This window comes from Stigmatopora argus, chromosome 24, assembly GCF_051989625.1.
Source record: "Stigmatopora argus isolate UIUO_Sarg chromosome 24, RoL_Sarg_1.0, whole genome shotgun sequence".
Taxonomy (NCBI): Eukaryota; Metazoa; Chordata; class Actinopteri; order Syngnathiformes; family Syngnathidae; genus Stigmatopora; species Stigmatopora argus.
The window spans coordinates 4,532,471-4,549,476 of record NC_135410.1 but is presented as its reverse complement, the minus strand read 5'-3'; the positions used below and the strand labels follow the sequence as shown (position 1 = coordinate 4,549,476).

The following is a 17,006-nucleotide window of genomic DNA, read 5'->3' as shown; positions in this document are numbered from 1 at the left end:
TCTCCAGCCCACAAATCAATTAGCTCTCGGTCATCCTCACAATCAGAAAAATCCGAGTCCCAACCGACATAGATGCGACGTTCCAACAGGGCCGAGGGAGGCTCAGAATTACCTCATAGTCGGGATTGTTCCGCTGCCAAAACGTCTATAACACAACACGGCGTAGTCATTATAAATTCCCTAAAAGATTTTGGGGAGCTTCTCGCTGAATCCATGTGGTCGGTGGGATATGAGCTGGGTGGCTGGCGTCGACGAGAGCGTCAGTGGCTTCCCGCTGGGTCCATGTGGTCGGATCGTTCTGTTACGATCGCGCCGAGACGTCATGGCGCGATCGGAGGGATTTGGACCCAGTAGCGGGGAAGCAGGAGGGGGCGAGATTATCTGTGGTCTTGTCAGTAACTTTAATGACTCAAAAAGCTTTGCAAAATAACAAGGACTTGTACATCCCAAAACGAAACAAAACCGGAGCATGGAGGACAGTACCTTTGCAGCGATGTATGCAGTATCACGCAGGACGATCCAACAATGACTACCACGTCCGTGGTGCTTAAATACCCACATCAGGAAGTAATCAAGACTCACTTGCAGCTGCTCTAGTCTAACGGCAAGCCAGGAGGGACAAACGGGCTGCTCCTGACAATATATATATATATATATATATATATATATATATATATATATATATATATATATATATATATATATATATATATACACAGTTCACAATATAGTAGAAAGTTAGAGGTTTGAAGTCCCCATAGTCTTTCCAATAACCAATTCATGAAATTTGAGTAGAATTTATTGAAAAATGATGCAAATTATCCTTTTTAAATATCAAGAAATACAATGTCATGTCCATGTTTTAATATATACTTATCCTTTTGCTTCCCCAGATGTCTTTGGAAGTGTCTCCATATTCTTCAGGTTGAGTTTTGCTCTTACAGTTGGTGAAATCCCCCCCCCCATCAATCTGTAACACTGCATTAAATATTTCTTTTTTTTAATAGATCCTAACTTGATGTCCTCATGTTTCTTAATCTCATAATAAAAAAACAAGTTTCTCTTGTGAATACTTCATAGACGTTAAATGTTTTTGTTTCAGATTTTATTTTTTCTAATACAATGTCTCCATTCATGAAATACATGCCAACATTGCTATGAATGGAATCTGTCTTATAGTAGTGCATTGAGTATCTATTACCATATCTATCAGCCCCAAGTGGATTCAAATACTGGTTAGTTCCAGAATACTATAATTTGCTGTATTTCCGATGTAAAAATGCTGAAAAATATAGATTAATGTTTCTGAAACATCTTAATATTATTATCTTTTGCTGTCCTTTTTTATTATTATTGTCAGTATTATATAAAAAGTGCCTCACATCCCTTGATTTATAATGGCACTATAACCTGTGGTTCTGGCTGTTGTTTGCCCCCAACAGATTATTGTAAAATTCTGAAGCAGCAGTGGCAAAGGGGAAGTCCTGACCTTGTGAGTGGATGTTCAAGACTATACTCGAGTGGTGGAATGTGAATGAGGGTGGAGAAGAGCTTTATTTTGTTCGGAAAATGTGCTGATTGTGTGGAGGGTGGTGAACCGCCCAATAGTACCGGGGATCATGCTAATGGTGTTTGGCGTCATGAGAGGGATGTCGTCTGGTGAGCGCCTCAGGGCAAGCGTATAGTCTGGTGGGCAGGTAGTTCTTAGCAACACTTTAGGATTCAGGCAATCACCCATCTCCCTGCAGTCTTGATTTAGGTCTGAGTGTTGCTTTAGCTGAAGAGACATTATCTCCTCTTCCTGTGTATGAGCAAGATCATTAGTTGCACTCTGCTTAGGGCTGCAGCGTTTGTGGATGTCCTGCCGGTGCTTATCCTTCTTGTAGTAAAGAGCAGCAAAAGCCAGAATGTTGAGGAAGAGGAGAGAGGCTCCAACAGCAATAGTCACCGACAACTCGGTGGAATAATCACGCTGGTCAACCAGATGTGGCTGGTTGTGAATGTCCTGGTTCTCAGTTGGTAGTGGAGTTGGTTGGGAAGTTTTAGTCACCAAAACCTTTGGGTTAGGGGTGCGGTTACTACTGCCACCTGATGGCACAATCTGGAAAAGAGATACAATTCACAAATGTGATAACATATTTTTGTGCTTGAATTATTTTATTGTCATTATTTAAGTCCCACTGTATATAGACTAGTCGCCCGGTGGGAGAGTAGTGAGCACGTCAGCCTCAGAGTTCTGAGATTGATGGTTTGGAATTTCCTGTTTAGAGTTTGCATATTCTCCTCTGAGTTGCATGGGATTACCTGAGGTACTATGGTTTCCTCCCACATCCCAAAAACATGCATGGTAGGTTGGTCGGACACTCTAAATTGCCCGTAGGTGTAAATGTGAGCGTGAATGGTTCTGTCTCCCAATTCAGGGAACCTGGTACCTGCAGGTGGCTGGGATAAGCTCCAGCACCACCTACAACCCTTGTGAGGATATGCGTTATAGAAAATGAATGAATTTATACATATTTTATAATTAAGCATATAGAAAACAAGCAGGGGGGCCCGGCGAACCAAAAGACAATTGTTGAGCTATTTAAAAATCTATCTTTAGAAAAATGGGTGTTTTACAAATAAAAGATTGAGTTTACACACTTAGAGAAGGTGACGAAATGCAATCACTTGTCTATCAGGATCCGATAGCCATTTCTGGCCACCATAAAATATTTCAACTCTCTACGTTGCGCGGTTTGGACAAACGTAGCGAGAAAATCTTCACATACACACACACACGTCCATAAATCACACTTTATAAGGATTAAAGATGACCGCCGAGGTCGAAGTCTTGCCACCACTTTCGAATGCAGAAGATTGTGCTGTCATCTTGGTGCGTTTCAATTGTTTACGCCTTTCCCAACTCGATATGAAATGAGAACTCTTTTTTGGCATAATTGGGGAAAAGTGGGCAACCCGGTGGCACGAGTGGTTAGCGCGTTGCTCTCACAGCTCTGGGGTCCTGGGTTTAAATCCAGGTCATGTCCATCTGTGTGGAGTTTGCATGTTCTCCCCGGGCTTGCGTGGGTTTCCTCCCACATTCCAAAAAAGATGCATGGTAGGCTGATTGGACACTCTAAATTTCCTCTATGTATGGGTGTGTGTGCATGGTTGTTCGTCTCCTTGTGACTTGCGATCGGCTGGCCACCGATTCAGGGTGTCCCCCGCCTTTGGCCCGGTGTCAGCTGGGATAGGCTCCAGCACCCCCCCGCATCCCTAATGAGGATAAAAATGTTTCAGAAAACGAGATGAGATGGTGAAAAGTGACGATGCAAACATATATAAAGTATGCAAAAAGGAATGTATTATATATACAGAAGAAATAAAGGCTGACAAATTTTACCTATTTATAATAATAATAATCGGACATAGGCCCTGTCGTCATTATCAACAACAAAAAAGCCTACTTGTCATCACACCCAGAAACTGTGTGTGACGAAATTGGTGGTGCTTCTCCATAAGCTGCGTTTACTCGGCAAAAGACCTAAATAAGTGATAGTTACGGAATCTTGTAATTTGGCATTCTGCTGTTATGGATACAGGTCGCTTACCTCACACTGTCTTTCACTTACCTTCAGTCAGCTAGTAGGAGGCAGATCACCACCCAAACATCTTTTCATATTACCGCAAAAGGGAATGTGTGTTATGTTACCGCAAATTTAGAGTTCTGATGGATGTGGGGAAAAAACTGTCCTTAAGCCTATTTGTCCATGCTTTGTGGGACCTATAGCGTCTGCCAGAGGGCAGCAGCTGGAACAGATTGTGACCAGGGTGGTAAGGGTCCCCTATGATGTTCCTGGCTCTGCTGAGGTAACGAGGGCTGGCAATGTCTTCCAGTGAGGGCAGAGAGCAGCCGACAATCGTCTGGGCAGTGTTAATCACTTTCTGCACGGCCTTTTTGTCAGCCGCCGTGCTTCCAGCGTACCACACTGTGATGCAGTACGCCAGGATGCTCTCTACAGTGGTTCTATAGAAGGTTATCAGAAGCTTGGTGCCCAAGTTGTTCTTCCTAAGTACCTGGAGGAAATGGAGTCGTTTCTGAGCCTTCTTCACCACTGCCGTGATGTTTGTAGACCATGAGATCTTATCCGTGACGTGGACTCCCAGGAAATTGAAGGATTGGACCCTGTCTACACATACTCCATTTATGAGGAGTGGGGCCAGATCTGTGCCGTGTTTGCGAAAGTCCAGGATTATTTCTTTAGTTTTCGTGGTGTTCAGTGTGAGATTGTTCACCGAGCACCACGAAGACAATTTGTTGACCTCATCTCTGTAGGCCGACTCATCCCCTCCTGAGATGAGTCCGACCACAGTGGTGTCGTCAGCGAATTTGATGATGGGGTTAGACTGGTGGGTGGGTGTACAGTCGTATGTGTACAGAGAGTACAGAAGAGGACTCAGTACACAGCCTTGAGGGGAGCCAGTGCTCAGTGTAATGGAGGAAGAGAGGTGGGGACCAAGTCTAACAGTCTGTGGTCGGTTGGTCAAGAAGTTCTTTATCCAGCAGCAGATTGAAGAGGATAGTCCAAGGTGGGAGAGTTTGTCAGTCAGAATGTCCGGTTTTATGGTGTTGAAGGCTGAGCTATAGTCAATGAAGAGCATCCTCACGTAGTTCCCATGGTGTTCCAGGTGGCTCAGTGCTGTATGAAGAGCAATGGCAATAGCATCCTCAGTGGACCTGTTTGCTCTATAAGCAAACTGGTGAGGGTCAATTGAGGGAGGGATTGTATTCCTGATTTAAGCAATGTGTGGGTGTTATTTTTGGTAAAACATTGTAAACCAAATAGCGGTGCTGTTGCGTAGTTCATGCAACTAACTTCAAGCGGAAATGACTAAGAAGAAGCTTTCCAGTGTGGTTTCCAGGTGCACACACACAAACACATCCATCCAAAGCATGATTTATGGATGGGTGGATGTTTTATAACTCCCGTCACGACAGAAAAAAAGTGTTCCGGTGAGCACCTAGGAAATTCTTCCGAAAATGATGTTTGTAAATGACGTGGAAAGGCATCGTACCTTAAACTAAATTGGGTCTGCGCCGCCAGCGGCATCGCGTCTCGCCGAGTCTTCCCGTAACGACAGGGGAAAAAAGTGTTTTGGGGAGCACCGGGAAACTGGCTGGTGGAGGAAATTCTTCCGAAAATGACGTTTGTAAATGACGTGGAAAGGGTGTCCGACGCTATGTCCAACCAGGCACGCGATGCGTTTAGGGCACATCATCTAAAAACAATGATTCATACATCAACTCAGCTCTCAGCTTAAACAAATAAAAGTTGAGAAGGTGAAGAAATTAAATCACCCGTGTATTAGGATCCAACAGCCGTTTCTGGCCACCATAAAAAAATTCAACTCTCTACGTTGCACAGTTTGGACAAACGTAGTGAGAGAATCTTAACACACACACACACTCACACACCCATAAATAACGCTTTATAAAGATTATAGATAATAAAATTAATTACAACTTATTAGGTTTGGATTCTATTATGTTTTGCATTTGGTAGGCAGCTCCGTCATTCGAAGATCATTCATTCATTCAGGGACATGACGCTTTAATTGTACACTTTAATTGGTGGCCACGCAAGTCTTGAAAGAACATGCAAACTCCACAGAGGAGGACCGACCTGGGATCGAACCGAGGAGACCAGAACAGTGAGGCCGATGCACTAACCCAGAGGTCGGGAACCTTTTTGATGGAAAGAGCCATAAACAATTCATATTTTTTAAATGTTAATCCTTGAGAGCCATGCTCCGAATTTAAAAGTCAACATGCATGTAAATGTGTGCATTTTTTAGTCACTTCACCACTTTTAAAGTACAAAAAAGTCTTTGGATTCTTTTGACAACATTGTTACGTTGTTGCTAATCAATGAGAAAATCCATGCAGAAGATTGTAATGAAAAAAAAAAGATTATAAGGCGCTGGGGTAGTGTCAATGCCATAATACCAACGTAATGCTCCTATTCCTGCACTTTCTCACCAGCAGTTTCCATAGAGTACCACACAGGTTAGTGGAGAGCCATATGCACCCATCAAAAGAGCCATATGTGGCTCCCGAGCCATAGGTTCCCTACCCCTGCACTAACCACTCCCGCCATTAGAAATTGAAAAGTTTGAATTGAAACCCAATGGCATGGAAGAAACCAAAATCACAAGTAATCATCAAAATCTGTCAAACGCCTTAACAGAAAAAAAGAACAATTGCCATTAAAATGGTAAAGAAATACTTGATAATTAGTTAAATAAGTAAATATTGAATGTAAAACCTGTAGGATACATTCCAAACGGGGGAAACGCACTTTGTGGAGTAGCACCTCCAATTTCATTATTCGCAGCTGTGTATGATGACAATAGAGGCTTTTGATTTGATTTGAATGGGGCCATGTATCGAGAGATTTTTAGTGAAAATCTCCTTCCATCAGCAAGGAGATTGAAGATGGGCGTTGCTGGGTCTTTCAGCATGATAATGATCCCAGACACAGCCAGGGCAACAAAGGAGTGGCTTCGTAAGAAGCATTTCAAGGGCTTAGCCAGTCCCCAGATCTCAACCCCGTAATGAAATCTGTGGAGGGAGTTGAAAGTCCGTGTTGCACAATGGCAGCCCCAAACTTCACTTCTCTAGAGGAGATCTGCATGGAGGAATGGGCCGAAATACCAGCATCAGTGTGTGAAAAGCTTGTGAAGAGTTACAGAAAACATTTGGCCTCCGTTATTGCCAACAAAGGGTACATAACAAAGTATTGAGATGAAGTTTTGGTGTTGACCAAATACTCATTTTCCACCATGATTTGCATTTTTTTTTTTTTTAATTAAACTGTGATTTTCAGTTTTTTCTCCCCCACATTCTGTCTCTCATGGTTGAGGTTTACCCATGTTGACAATTACAGGCCTCTCTAATATTTTCAAGTAGGATGACTTGCACAATTGGTGGTTGACTAAATACACATTGCCCCACTGTATATGTGTACAGTGGTACCTCGACATACGAGCATTTCGAGATGCGAGTAAAATTTCGAGCAAATAATTATCTCTAGATACGAGAAAAAATTTGAGATATGAGAAAGCCAGGTGGCCAAGACATGAGAGGCTGTTTATCATTGTAGCGCACTGTTTTTTTTACGCATCTTTTTTGTGTATAACAGATATCTATGAGCACTGGGCGGAGAGTTGAATTTTTTTCAGTGTTTTTTTCCGTCACAGCGCGAATGCCGGAGCGATCGCTAATACGAGGTATATATTACTTCTCGTTGGCTACTCATAAGAACATCAGGGGCACTGGCTCTCTCCACCGCAACTCCTCGTGTAATATCTCTGGTCGCAACTCCCTCTTTGTAATGTCTCTGCGAGCACTGGGCGGAGCGTTGCATTTTTTTCAGTGTTTTTCCCCCCTTAGCCTGTTAGCTCCTGTTGGCGGAGCGATCGCTAATTCAAGACTACTTCTACTTGGCAAGTGGTCAAGGAACATGTCTTTTCCTAGGTCTGTATTCTCATCCTCTTGCTACTGAAACAGTTATCCTATTGTGAGGACATTTGTGTGCATCATTTTCTGAATATTTTGAAGGGAATACAACAGCAAACAGCCCATCGATACTAAAAGTAAGGTTGGAGGCGGGGCAAACAGAGCCAACCCGGCCGGAAGAATGGTATAAAAATGTAAACCAAAATTAGAATTAAGTTTAGTGTAAGGTTAGATTAAACTTATTTTTGAGTGTGTCTGCATCGTAATCCAAGTTCATTTAAATTTGTTTACCGGTGTTCACCGGTGCAAAAAGGCTCCAAGAGCTTCGGAGGGACTCCACAGACTCATGCAGGGGGTGGGAGGTGGTGTCCGAGATCCTGGTCAGCATCCTCCGCTCTCCCACTTCCTCCACAGAGTCCACGTGTGTGTGTGTGTTTATATATATATATATATATATATATATATATATATATGTCATGCAACACTTTTATTTATTATTTATTTATTACCTATTTATGTCTAACATGTCTTTTCCTATGTCTGTATTCTCATCCTCTTGCTACTGCGACAGTGAATTTCCCAAATACGGGATGAATAAAGTTATCTAATCCGCTAACCATGTTAAAGGTGGCACGTCTGGTGTTTGTCTCTCAAACTCAGCAGTTCGCTAGAGCCGAGCTCGAGAATGTCAGAGAGAATTGGACCTTGCAGATTGTCAAAAACTCAAGCACCTGGATTGGGTTACCGTCAACGGAGCAGGAGTTAATGCTACGCTCGGCAAGACATGAGGAATTCAATGAGTAGGCGACTGAGGAGAAAATTTACAAACGTTGCGAGTGTGGAAAAAAAACATCCTGAAAATGTTCACAAGTCATGCAATCGCCCACTTTGACGACGTTTGTCTTGTGCATTTTAGAAACATCATTAAAAGTCGTCAAAGGCAATTGTCTTCTCATCTCATCTCATTTTCTTCCGCTTTATCCAGTCGAGTCGCGGGGGCAGCAGCTTCAGCAGGGAAGCCCAGACGGCCCTCTCCCCAGCCACTTCATACAGTATCCCAATGCGTTGCCAGCATCGTCACCGTGTCTGAGGTCGGCCCTGTGGCCTCCTCCCGGTGGGACTTGCCCGAAACACCTCTCGAGGGAGGTGTCCAGGGGGCCTCCTGATCAGATGCCCGAGCCAACTCATCTGGCTCCTCTCAATCCGGAGCAGCAGCGGCTCTACTCCGAGCCCCTCCCGGATGAGCGATGCAATACTGAGGCCACCAAACCGGACCCCCTCAACGCCACGGCTGCGCCTAGATATTATGTCCATAAAAGTGATGAATAGAATCGGTGACATAGGGCAGCCCTGGCCTCCGCCAACCCCCACTGGAAATTGATCTGATTTACTGCCAGCTACGCGGACCAGACTCTGTCACCGGTCATAAATGGAATGGACCCGCGTAACCCCATACTCCCGGAGTACCCTCCACAAGACTGCCCGGGGGACACGGTCGAACACCTTCTCCAAGTCCACAAACCACATGAAGACTGGTTGAGGCAACTTCTATGACCCCCAGAGGACCCTGCTGAGGGTGTAGAGCTGATCCACTGTTCCACGGCCAGGACGAAAACCACACTGCTCCTCCTAAATCCGAGATTTGACCTTCCCGGGGAGGCTGAGGAGTGTGATTCCCCGGTAATTGGAACACACCCCCGGTCCCCCTTTTCAAAAAGGGGAACCACCAATCCAGAGGCACTGTCCCCGATGTTGCAGAGGCGTGTCAACCAAGACAGCCCCATAACATCCAGAGCCTTTAGAAACTCCGGGCGGATCTCATCCACCCCTGGGGCCTTGCCACCGGGGAGCTTTTTAGCCACATGGGTGACTTCAACCCTCTGCTTCCTCATGAGAAGGTAAGCCGGTGGAATTGAGGAGGTCTTCAAAGTATCTGGCCCACCGATTCACAACATCCCGAGTCGAGGTCAGTAGCACTCCTTTCCTCTTCTGAGACGTCGGATGGTGGACCAAAATTTCCTTGAAACCACCCGGAAGTCATTCTCTATGGCCTCACCAAACTCCTCCCATGCCCGGGTTTTTGTCTCAGAGACGCCAGAGCCGCGTGCCACTTGGCCACCCGGTACCCTTCAGCTGCCTCCGGAGTCCCCAGGGCCAAAAGGGCCTGGTACGACTCATTTTTCAGCCTGACGGCATCCCTTACCACCGGTGCAATTGTCTTTAGTTAGATTTTTTTTCAAAACGTCCTTGAACAAACACGGCTGAAGTGGAACTTGAATCCAAACAGGTTAGAAGCAGTGGCGATAAATAAAACGGGTGAAAAATTAGATGCCAAATAAATCATAAATCGTTATTGAGTTCAATGTAATGTTGTTTTGAATTCTTTATTCTAAGTTTATTAGAGGGACGGCCCGGCGGATGAGTGGTTAGCGCGTTGGCCTCACAGCTAGGCGATTGGACACTCTAAATTGCCCCTGTGAGGATAAAGCGGTTTAGAAAATGAATGAAAATGAATGGAGCCGCCTCACGGTGTAGTGGTTCACTCGCCTGACTTTGGTACGGGCAGGCACAGGTTCAATTCCCACTGGTGGCGGAAATTGGGGGTACGGGTGGTCGTTTGTCTCTCTGTGTGCCCTACGGCTGACAGGCGACCAGTCTGGAGTGTAGTCCGCCTTTCACCCAAAGACACCTGGGTTAGGCTCCAGTAACCCTTGCAACCCTTTCAAGGATGGCCGGTATGGAAGATGAATGAATGAATGAAAATGAATAAATGTTTATTAGATGTGTGCATGTGAACCCTTGCAACCCTTTCAAGGATGGCCGGTATGGAAGATGAATGAATGAATGAAAATGAATAAATGTTTATTAGATGTGTGCATGTGAACCCTTGCAACCCTTTCAAGGATGGCCGGTATGGAAGATGAATGAATGAATGAATGAAGGAAGGAATGAAAATGAATGAATATTTATTAGATGTGTGCATGTGTACATGTGCTCTCTGTCTCATTTGCCTAATGTTAGCTTCCTGAGACTTGTGCACCTGCACTTCAACACGAATAGATTATGCACTTTTATTATTCATTTTAATGGCTTATTAAATAATTTTATGATCATTCTCTCTCATTTGTGTGTTCACATCGTTCCTACAAAATTGGGACACTTTGATCAATTTTATAGGGTTTAGTTGATAGTTTTGTGAGGACCGTGGAACGTGTGAACACCAGGAAGGCTGCTGGCCCTGACAGAGTACCTGGGAAGGTGCTCAAAGCCTGTGCTGACAGGCTGACTGGTGTTTTCACAAAGAACTTCAATTGTTCCCTGCAACAATCCATCATCCCATCCTGCCTGAAATCTGCCACCATTATCCGTGTCCCTAAAAAGCCAACCATTTTACAGTCTGAATGATAATAGGCCTGTTGCGTGACCAGATGATTCGCCTAAAGACGTTTCGCCGACGGACATTTGACAGACGGACAGGTCGCCGAATGGACGTTCCGCCGAACGTTCAATCGGCCGAACGGCCGTTCATCACTCTCATTTTATTAGTCTACCGTCAATGGCAGCCCGGGAATAAGCACTCTTGGGCGGGCAATTTATTCATACTGTGCATGGAAATACATATCCATGTTCATATTCAATGGAAGGTGCCATTCAAGTACTAGTGCTGTTAGGGTTATTAGTCTTACATTATTATATATTTGCTTGCAATGAAGAATGCTTTGCTTAACTATTAAACTTAGTTTCATATTATTATTATATGGTTGCTTGCAACGAAGTAAATGCTTTGCTCCTGAGAACTTTATGTAGACTAAACACCGAAACGCCTTGGACCTTGGACTACTTGGAGTGAACTAAACAAAGACGATTCAAAACACCTTGAGCTGCACATGACTTTCAGACCTTCATTTGTTTTGACTATATTGACGTCTCACTTCTGTTTCCCACCCCTCTCTTTAGAGTTGAGACGTCCATTGTAACTAAGGTCCTTGAAGTTAATAAACAAGAAAAGAAGCGTGTGACGCCAGAACGAAACAGGGACTAGACCTCACCGGTTCAATTTCTCCTTGCAAGAAAAAAATCCAGAAGATGGTCTTTTCTCTTTATTTGTGTGTGCATTGGGATTGCCTATTGCTGAAACTAACAGTTTCTTGAATTAAGTTTCAAAAGAATTACAAGACGATCTATGATCTATAAGTTAAAACGAACTTTTCGGACTTCCATATCTAAGTTGTGAGGCATTCATTCATTTTCGGTACTGCTTTATCTTCACTCGGGTCACGGGGGCTGCTGGAGCCTATCCCAGCTGACTCCGGCCCAGAAGTGGGGGACACCCTGAATTGGTGGCATGTTACATTACTTTATAACAGTGTTTCCCAACCACTGTGCCGCGGCACACTGGTGAGCAATGGTCAGGTATGCCGCGGGAAATTGCTAAAAGTCATACAATGTAATATTCATTGGGAAAAATTAATGTGAATATAGCAAGATTAAAAGTGAACTTTTATAAGGTTAAAATCAAAATATGATCTCATCTCATCTCATTTTCTTACCCGCTTTATCCTCATTAGGGTCGCAAGTGGTGCTGACTCCGGGCCAGAGGCAGGGGACACCCCGAATTGGTGGCCAGCCGATCGCAGGGCACAGGAAGACTGACAACCATGCACACTCACACCCACACCTAGGGGCAATTTAGAGTGTCTAATCAGCCTACCATGCATGTTTTTGGAATGTGGGAGGAAACCCACACAGGCCCGGGGAGAACATGCAAACTCCACTCAGGTGGAGCGATCCTGGATTTGAACCCAGGACCCCAGAGCTGTGAGGCCGACGCACTAACCACTCGCTCCACTATCTAAAATTAAAATGGGGAATTTTTCTTTTAGCTTTCATTGCCGCTGGCTGGGATAACAACGCCGGCCTTTTTTTTGTTACCGAGCCATTTACTAGGGAAGCTAGTCTGCATGCTAACCATCTAACACTGGTATATTTTACTGCAGTTTATCTAAAAAAATTAAACCAACCCATTGGTCACACGTCATTTTTCCCTTGGTCAAAATCAAACAGTAACCTCAAAATGATAGTGAAATTTTTATTTCAAACATCTTCACATTAAGTATCACTGACGAACATATGAGTGATCATAACAGAATTAGCACAGCATTACACATGAAATTAATTGTTTCAAACTGTAAACTGAAAATTGGTTTTAGTTTAAACTACTAGGTCAAGTAGCTAAGAAAAACACAATTTCCACAGCCAAATGTAGAAAAAAATAAATACATACAAACAGTTTATTCATTCATTCATCTTCCATACCGCCCATCCTCGAAAGGGTTGCGGGGGTGGCTGGAGCCTAACCCAGCTGTCTTCGGGCGAAAGGCAGACTGGTCACCAGTCAGTCGTAGGGCACACAGAGAAACAGACAACCATTCACACTCACAATCATACCACCACCAGCGGGAATTGCGCCCGCGCCTGCCCGCACGAAGTCAGGCGAATGAAACCCCACACCATTTGACGGCTTGGTTATGTTCCTGTAAAACATGAAAGCAAATTGTTAATATGAAGTTTAAAAAATAGCAGCTATTTATGAAGATAGTGAAAAAAGAACCTCTCTTAAAATTACTAATTTGTTTTGCAATTTTAATGCGGTGGGCAGCCCAGTGGTTAGCGTGTCGGCCTCACAGTGGGGGACCTGGGTTCACACGTGTTGAGTTTGCATGTTCTCCCCTGCGTGGGAATTCTCTGGGTACTCCGCATACCTGTCAACCTCTGCCGATAACTGCCCTTATAAATGATTATTGATTCCCATTACAAACCCCCAAAAAAACCTTACAAACACCGTACGAGTCGTACGGTGTTTGTAAGGTTTTTTGGTGGTTTGTAAGGGGAATCAATAATCATTTATAAGGGCAGTTATCGGCAGAGGTTGACAGGTATGACTCCGGTTTCCTCCGACGTTCCAAAAACATGCACGGTAGGCTGATTGGACACACTAAATTGGCCCCTCGGATATGAATGTGAGGGTGGATGGTTGTTTGTCTCCTTGTGCCCTGCGATTGGCTGGCCACCAAATCTCTGGCCCAAAGTCAGCTGGGATAGGGTCCAGCAACCCCCGCGACCCTAGTGAGGATAAAGCGGTTCAGAAAATGAGATGAGAATTTTAATGTGATTTATTTCTTAATACAATATAAATCCTTCATAAGTCAGTATTTTGTTTTTACCCCCTTAGATGAAATATCAATAATCTTGCAGTTCCCTGCAAGACACTATTTGACAAAAAAAATAGTCCAGTTAAATGTGCTTTCTCTCCTACTCCAAATCAATCAAACAAGGCAAACTATCAACCCTAAAAGCCTTTATTGTCATCATACACAGCTGCGTATAACAAAATTTGTGGTGCTACTCCACAAAGTGCGTTTTCCCAGTAAAAACATCAATATGTAATATAAAGATATAAAAAGTCAAGTCCTGGCAAGGTAAATTCTAAGATATTGCACATTGTTATTGAAAAACTATGGTGCTTCACCTAAGATTATGAATCACTAATTAAAAGCACAGCATTAAATAAAACATTTAAATAAAACAAAGTGTTTCCCCGTGTTTGCTGACTGTATTTTACTTTCTGCTCGCCACTGCGACCGCTCATTCATTCATTTTCTTACCCGATTTATCCTCACTAGAGTCGCGGGGGGTGCTGGATACAAGCGGCTGAAATGAATTTCCTTCGCAGGATGTCCGGACTCTCCCTTAAAGATAAGGTGAGAAGCCCAGGTGAATTCGGGACAGAGGTGGGGGACACCCTGAAATGGTGGCCAGCCGAACGCAGGGCACAAGGAGACGGATAACCATTCACAACCACACTCATACATAGAGGCAAATTAGAGTGTCTAATCAGCCTACCATGAATGTTTTTGGAATGTGGGAGGAAACCACAGTACCTAGAGAAAACCCACGCAGGCAGAGAACATGAGAACTCCAACAGGTGGACCGACCTGGAATTGAATCCAGGACCCCAGAGCTGTGAGGTCAACGCGCTAACCACTCATCCGACGGGCTGCCCAAAACAAAAATATTTTTTTAAATCATCATATTTTATATTCTTTTATTATAAAGTAACAGTTACTTTCATAATTGAATAACGAGGAAAGTAATTTATTTACTTATTCACAGAAGTTTGAAGTTTAAAATCTGAATGAAAAAATATGTTGCGGTTGCTCATGAGCTGACAATTTTTAATTTCATTCAGCCTTATTTCCTTGTTTGCAAGCGGATTAACTTTGATCTTGGATTTGCCCAAAGTGTAAGTATGTTAAGATTATTAATTGTCACAATTAGAGCTGAGCAATATGACAAAAATTGTTATCACAATAAAATAAATTATCAGTCGATATCGATAATTATCACAATAAGAATCACATCTTTTTTGTTTCAAATTTGAAACTTTAAACTTCTGTGAACTAGTAAATAGTCATACTTCTACTTACGAATGCCTCTAAATACGAAATGTTCAAGTTTTTTCATTTTTTTATATGCAAATGAGTGAGTGACTTGAGATACGAAAAAGATCCAAATTACGAAATTCCCCCCCAAAAGTAAATGCATTTCGTTATCCATTATTTTCTTTTGAAAATATTGTCGCAGATGCATTGCTTCTCACTTTAGAGACCTCGCTACTTTCTACTGGGCTCTCATTTCATCGCTCTCGTTCTATCTCATATAATGACAATAAAATCATTCAATTCAATTCAATTGGCTGTCTCACAACAACAGCTATCCATGTTTCAAGATTCTCTCTTACATACCTGTCCACCTAAATGCTCCCCTTATTTTTGCAATTTAAATTGGAATTCCCCGTATTAAGCGTTTAAAAACCGTACAACTGCAACGCAGCACATATTTTCACACACACACACACAAAGGGCACAAGTAAAAGTCTCCCAATATAACGGCCCCGGAGGGAACTATTTCAGTGGCGCAGGGCACATTATCACAGGGATTTTTGGCCATTATATTCATTTTAAGACATTAATAATTAACCAGATAAAGAACGAGATCCCGGATACAAGCGGCTGAAATGAGTTTCCTCCGCAGGATGTCCGGACTCCCCCTTAAAGATAAGGTGAGAAGCTCGGTCATCCAGGAGGGGCTCGGAGTAGAGCCGCTGCTCCTCCGGATTGATAGGAGCCAGATGAGTTGGCTCAAGCATATGATTAGGATGCCCCCTGGATGCCTCCCTTGGGAGGTGTTCGGTGCATGTCCCACCGGGAGGAGGCCAAGGGGCCGACCTCGGACACACTTGGGATACTATGTCTCCCGGCAGGCCCGGAAAGGCCTTGGGATTCTCCCGGAAGAGCTGGATTAAGTAGCTGGGGAGAGGGAGTCTGGTCTTCCCTGCTGAAGCTGCTGCCCCCGCGACCCGACTTTGGATAGGGTGGAAGAAAATTAGATGAGATGAGACATTAATAATTATAATTTTCTCTAATTGTTGTTTCTTACATCTTTCATACAAAATTGAGGGTTTAGTTGGCAGCTTTGTGAGGACCGTGGAACGATTTAGAGAATTTACATGTAAAGTACACCTCTACTTACAAAAATTTCCAATTACGAAAAACCAAATTATTTCGTAAGTAGAGGTATGACTGTACAGACGCTCCCCTACTTACGAACGCAATTGGTTCCGAGCGATTGTTCATAAGTTGAATTTGTTTGTAAGTTGATTCAGTGCTATATTTTGTATTATAATTTATGTTTAAGGCCTATATAAGTATATTGAAGGTTTATATAAGTGCATTTTATATAAGGTTTATATAAGGTAGTTTAAGGCTTGTATAAGTAACACGCATTGGTTTGTACTGAAAAAAAACATTTAATAAAATGGAGAGAATATGTACAGTACTGTAGAGAGAGAGAGAGATTTATGTATTAGAAACTGGCCAAAAGAAGCGACCTAATGACGATTGCACAGTTTTCTTTTTTTCATCATAAATGATGCGGTAGCACTGTATGGCATCATTCAATTGATTTGCAAACTTTGTGCAACGTTCAATATTTGGGTCCTGCTGCCCGATCTTTCTGTTTATAAATGGTACCGACGGTCGAACGATTCAATGCCCGTGAAACGCTCACCACTCTCACGCGCATCAAGCTTCGTTATTATTGGCGCTCGTTTCAAATGAAATGGCTTGCCTCTTCCTTGCAACTCCCTCAATAGAAGCCTTTAGCTTTTTACCAACCATATTCAATATTGGATGCGTGAGATATTTAATGATACAAATGAAAAAGGTTCTTTGCACACTGGAGATACATTCACGCACTTCCGCATTGCAACGAAGAAGAAGGTAGATGCTGGGTGAGCTGAGCTCTCACAGCGCCAGGCGTCGGTACTAGCGGCGGAAAGAAGTACTACTCCGAAAAAGACGCGAAATACAAAATTGGACTTGCGAACATTTTTGGACTTAAACGCAATTTGCAGACATGTTCGTAGGTACCGTTGTTCGTAAGT

At 43.3% G+C, this 17,006-nt stretch overlaps 1 protein-coding gene across 2 annotated transcripts in view; it reads right to left on the bottom strand.

The window, feature by feature from the left end:
- Nucleotides 1-781: 781 nt before the first annotated feature.
- Nucleotides 782-17,006, bottom strand: part of nlgn1 (neuroligin 1) — a 141,094-nt gene continuing 124,869 nt past the window's right edge. Inside the window, exons 11-12 of one of the 2 annotated variants that reach the window (XM_077594672.1) lie at nt 5,059-5,262; nt 1,971-2,101 (exon numbers count right to left, since the gene is read on the bottom strand). In XM_077594672.1, the coding sequence (XP_077450798.1) occupies nt 5,065-5,262 (198 nt within the window). In that variant the 3' untranslated portion in view covers nt 1,971-2,101; nt 5,059-5,064. Of the gene's footprint in view, nt 2,102-5,058; nt 5,263-17,006 lie in introns of both variants that reach the window. The other variant, XM_077594671.1, reaches the window with a different exon arrangement.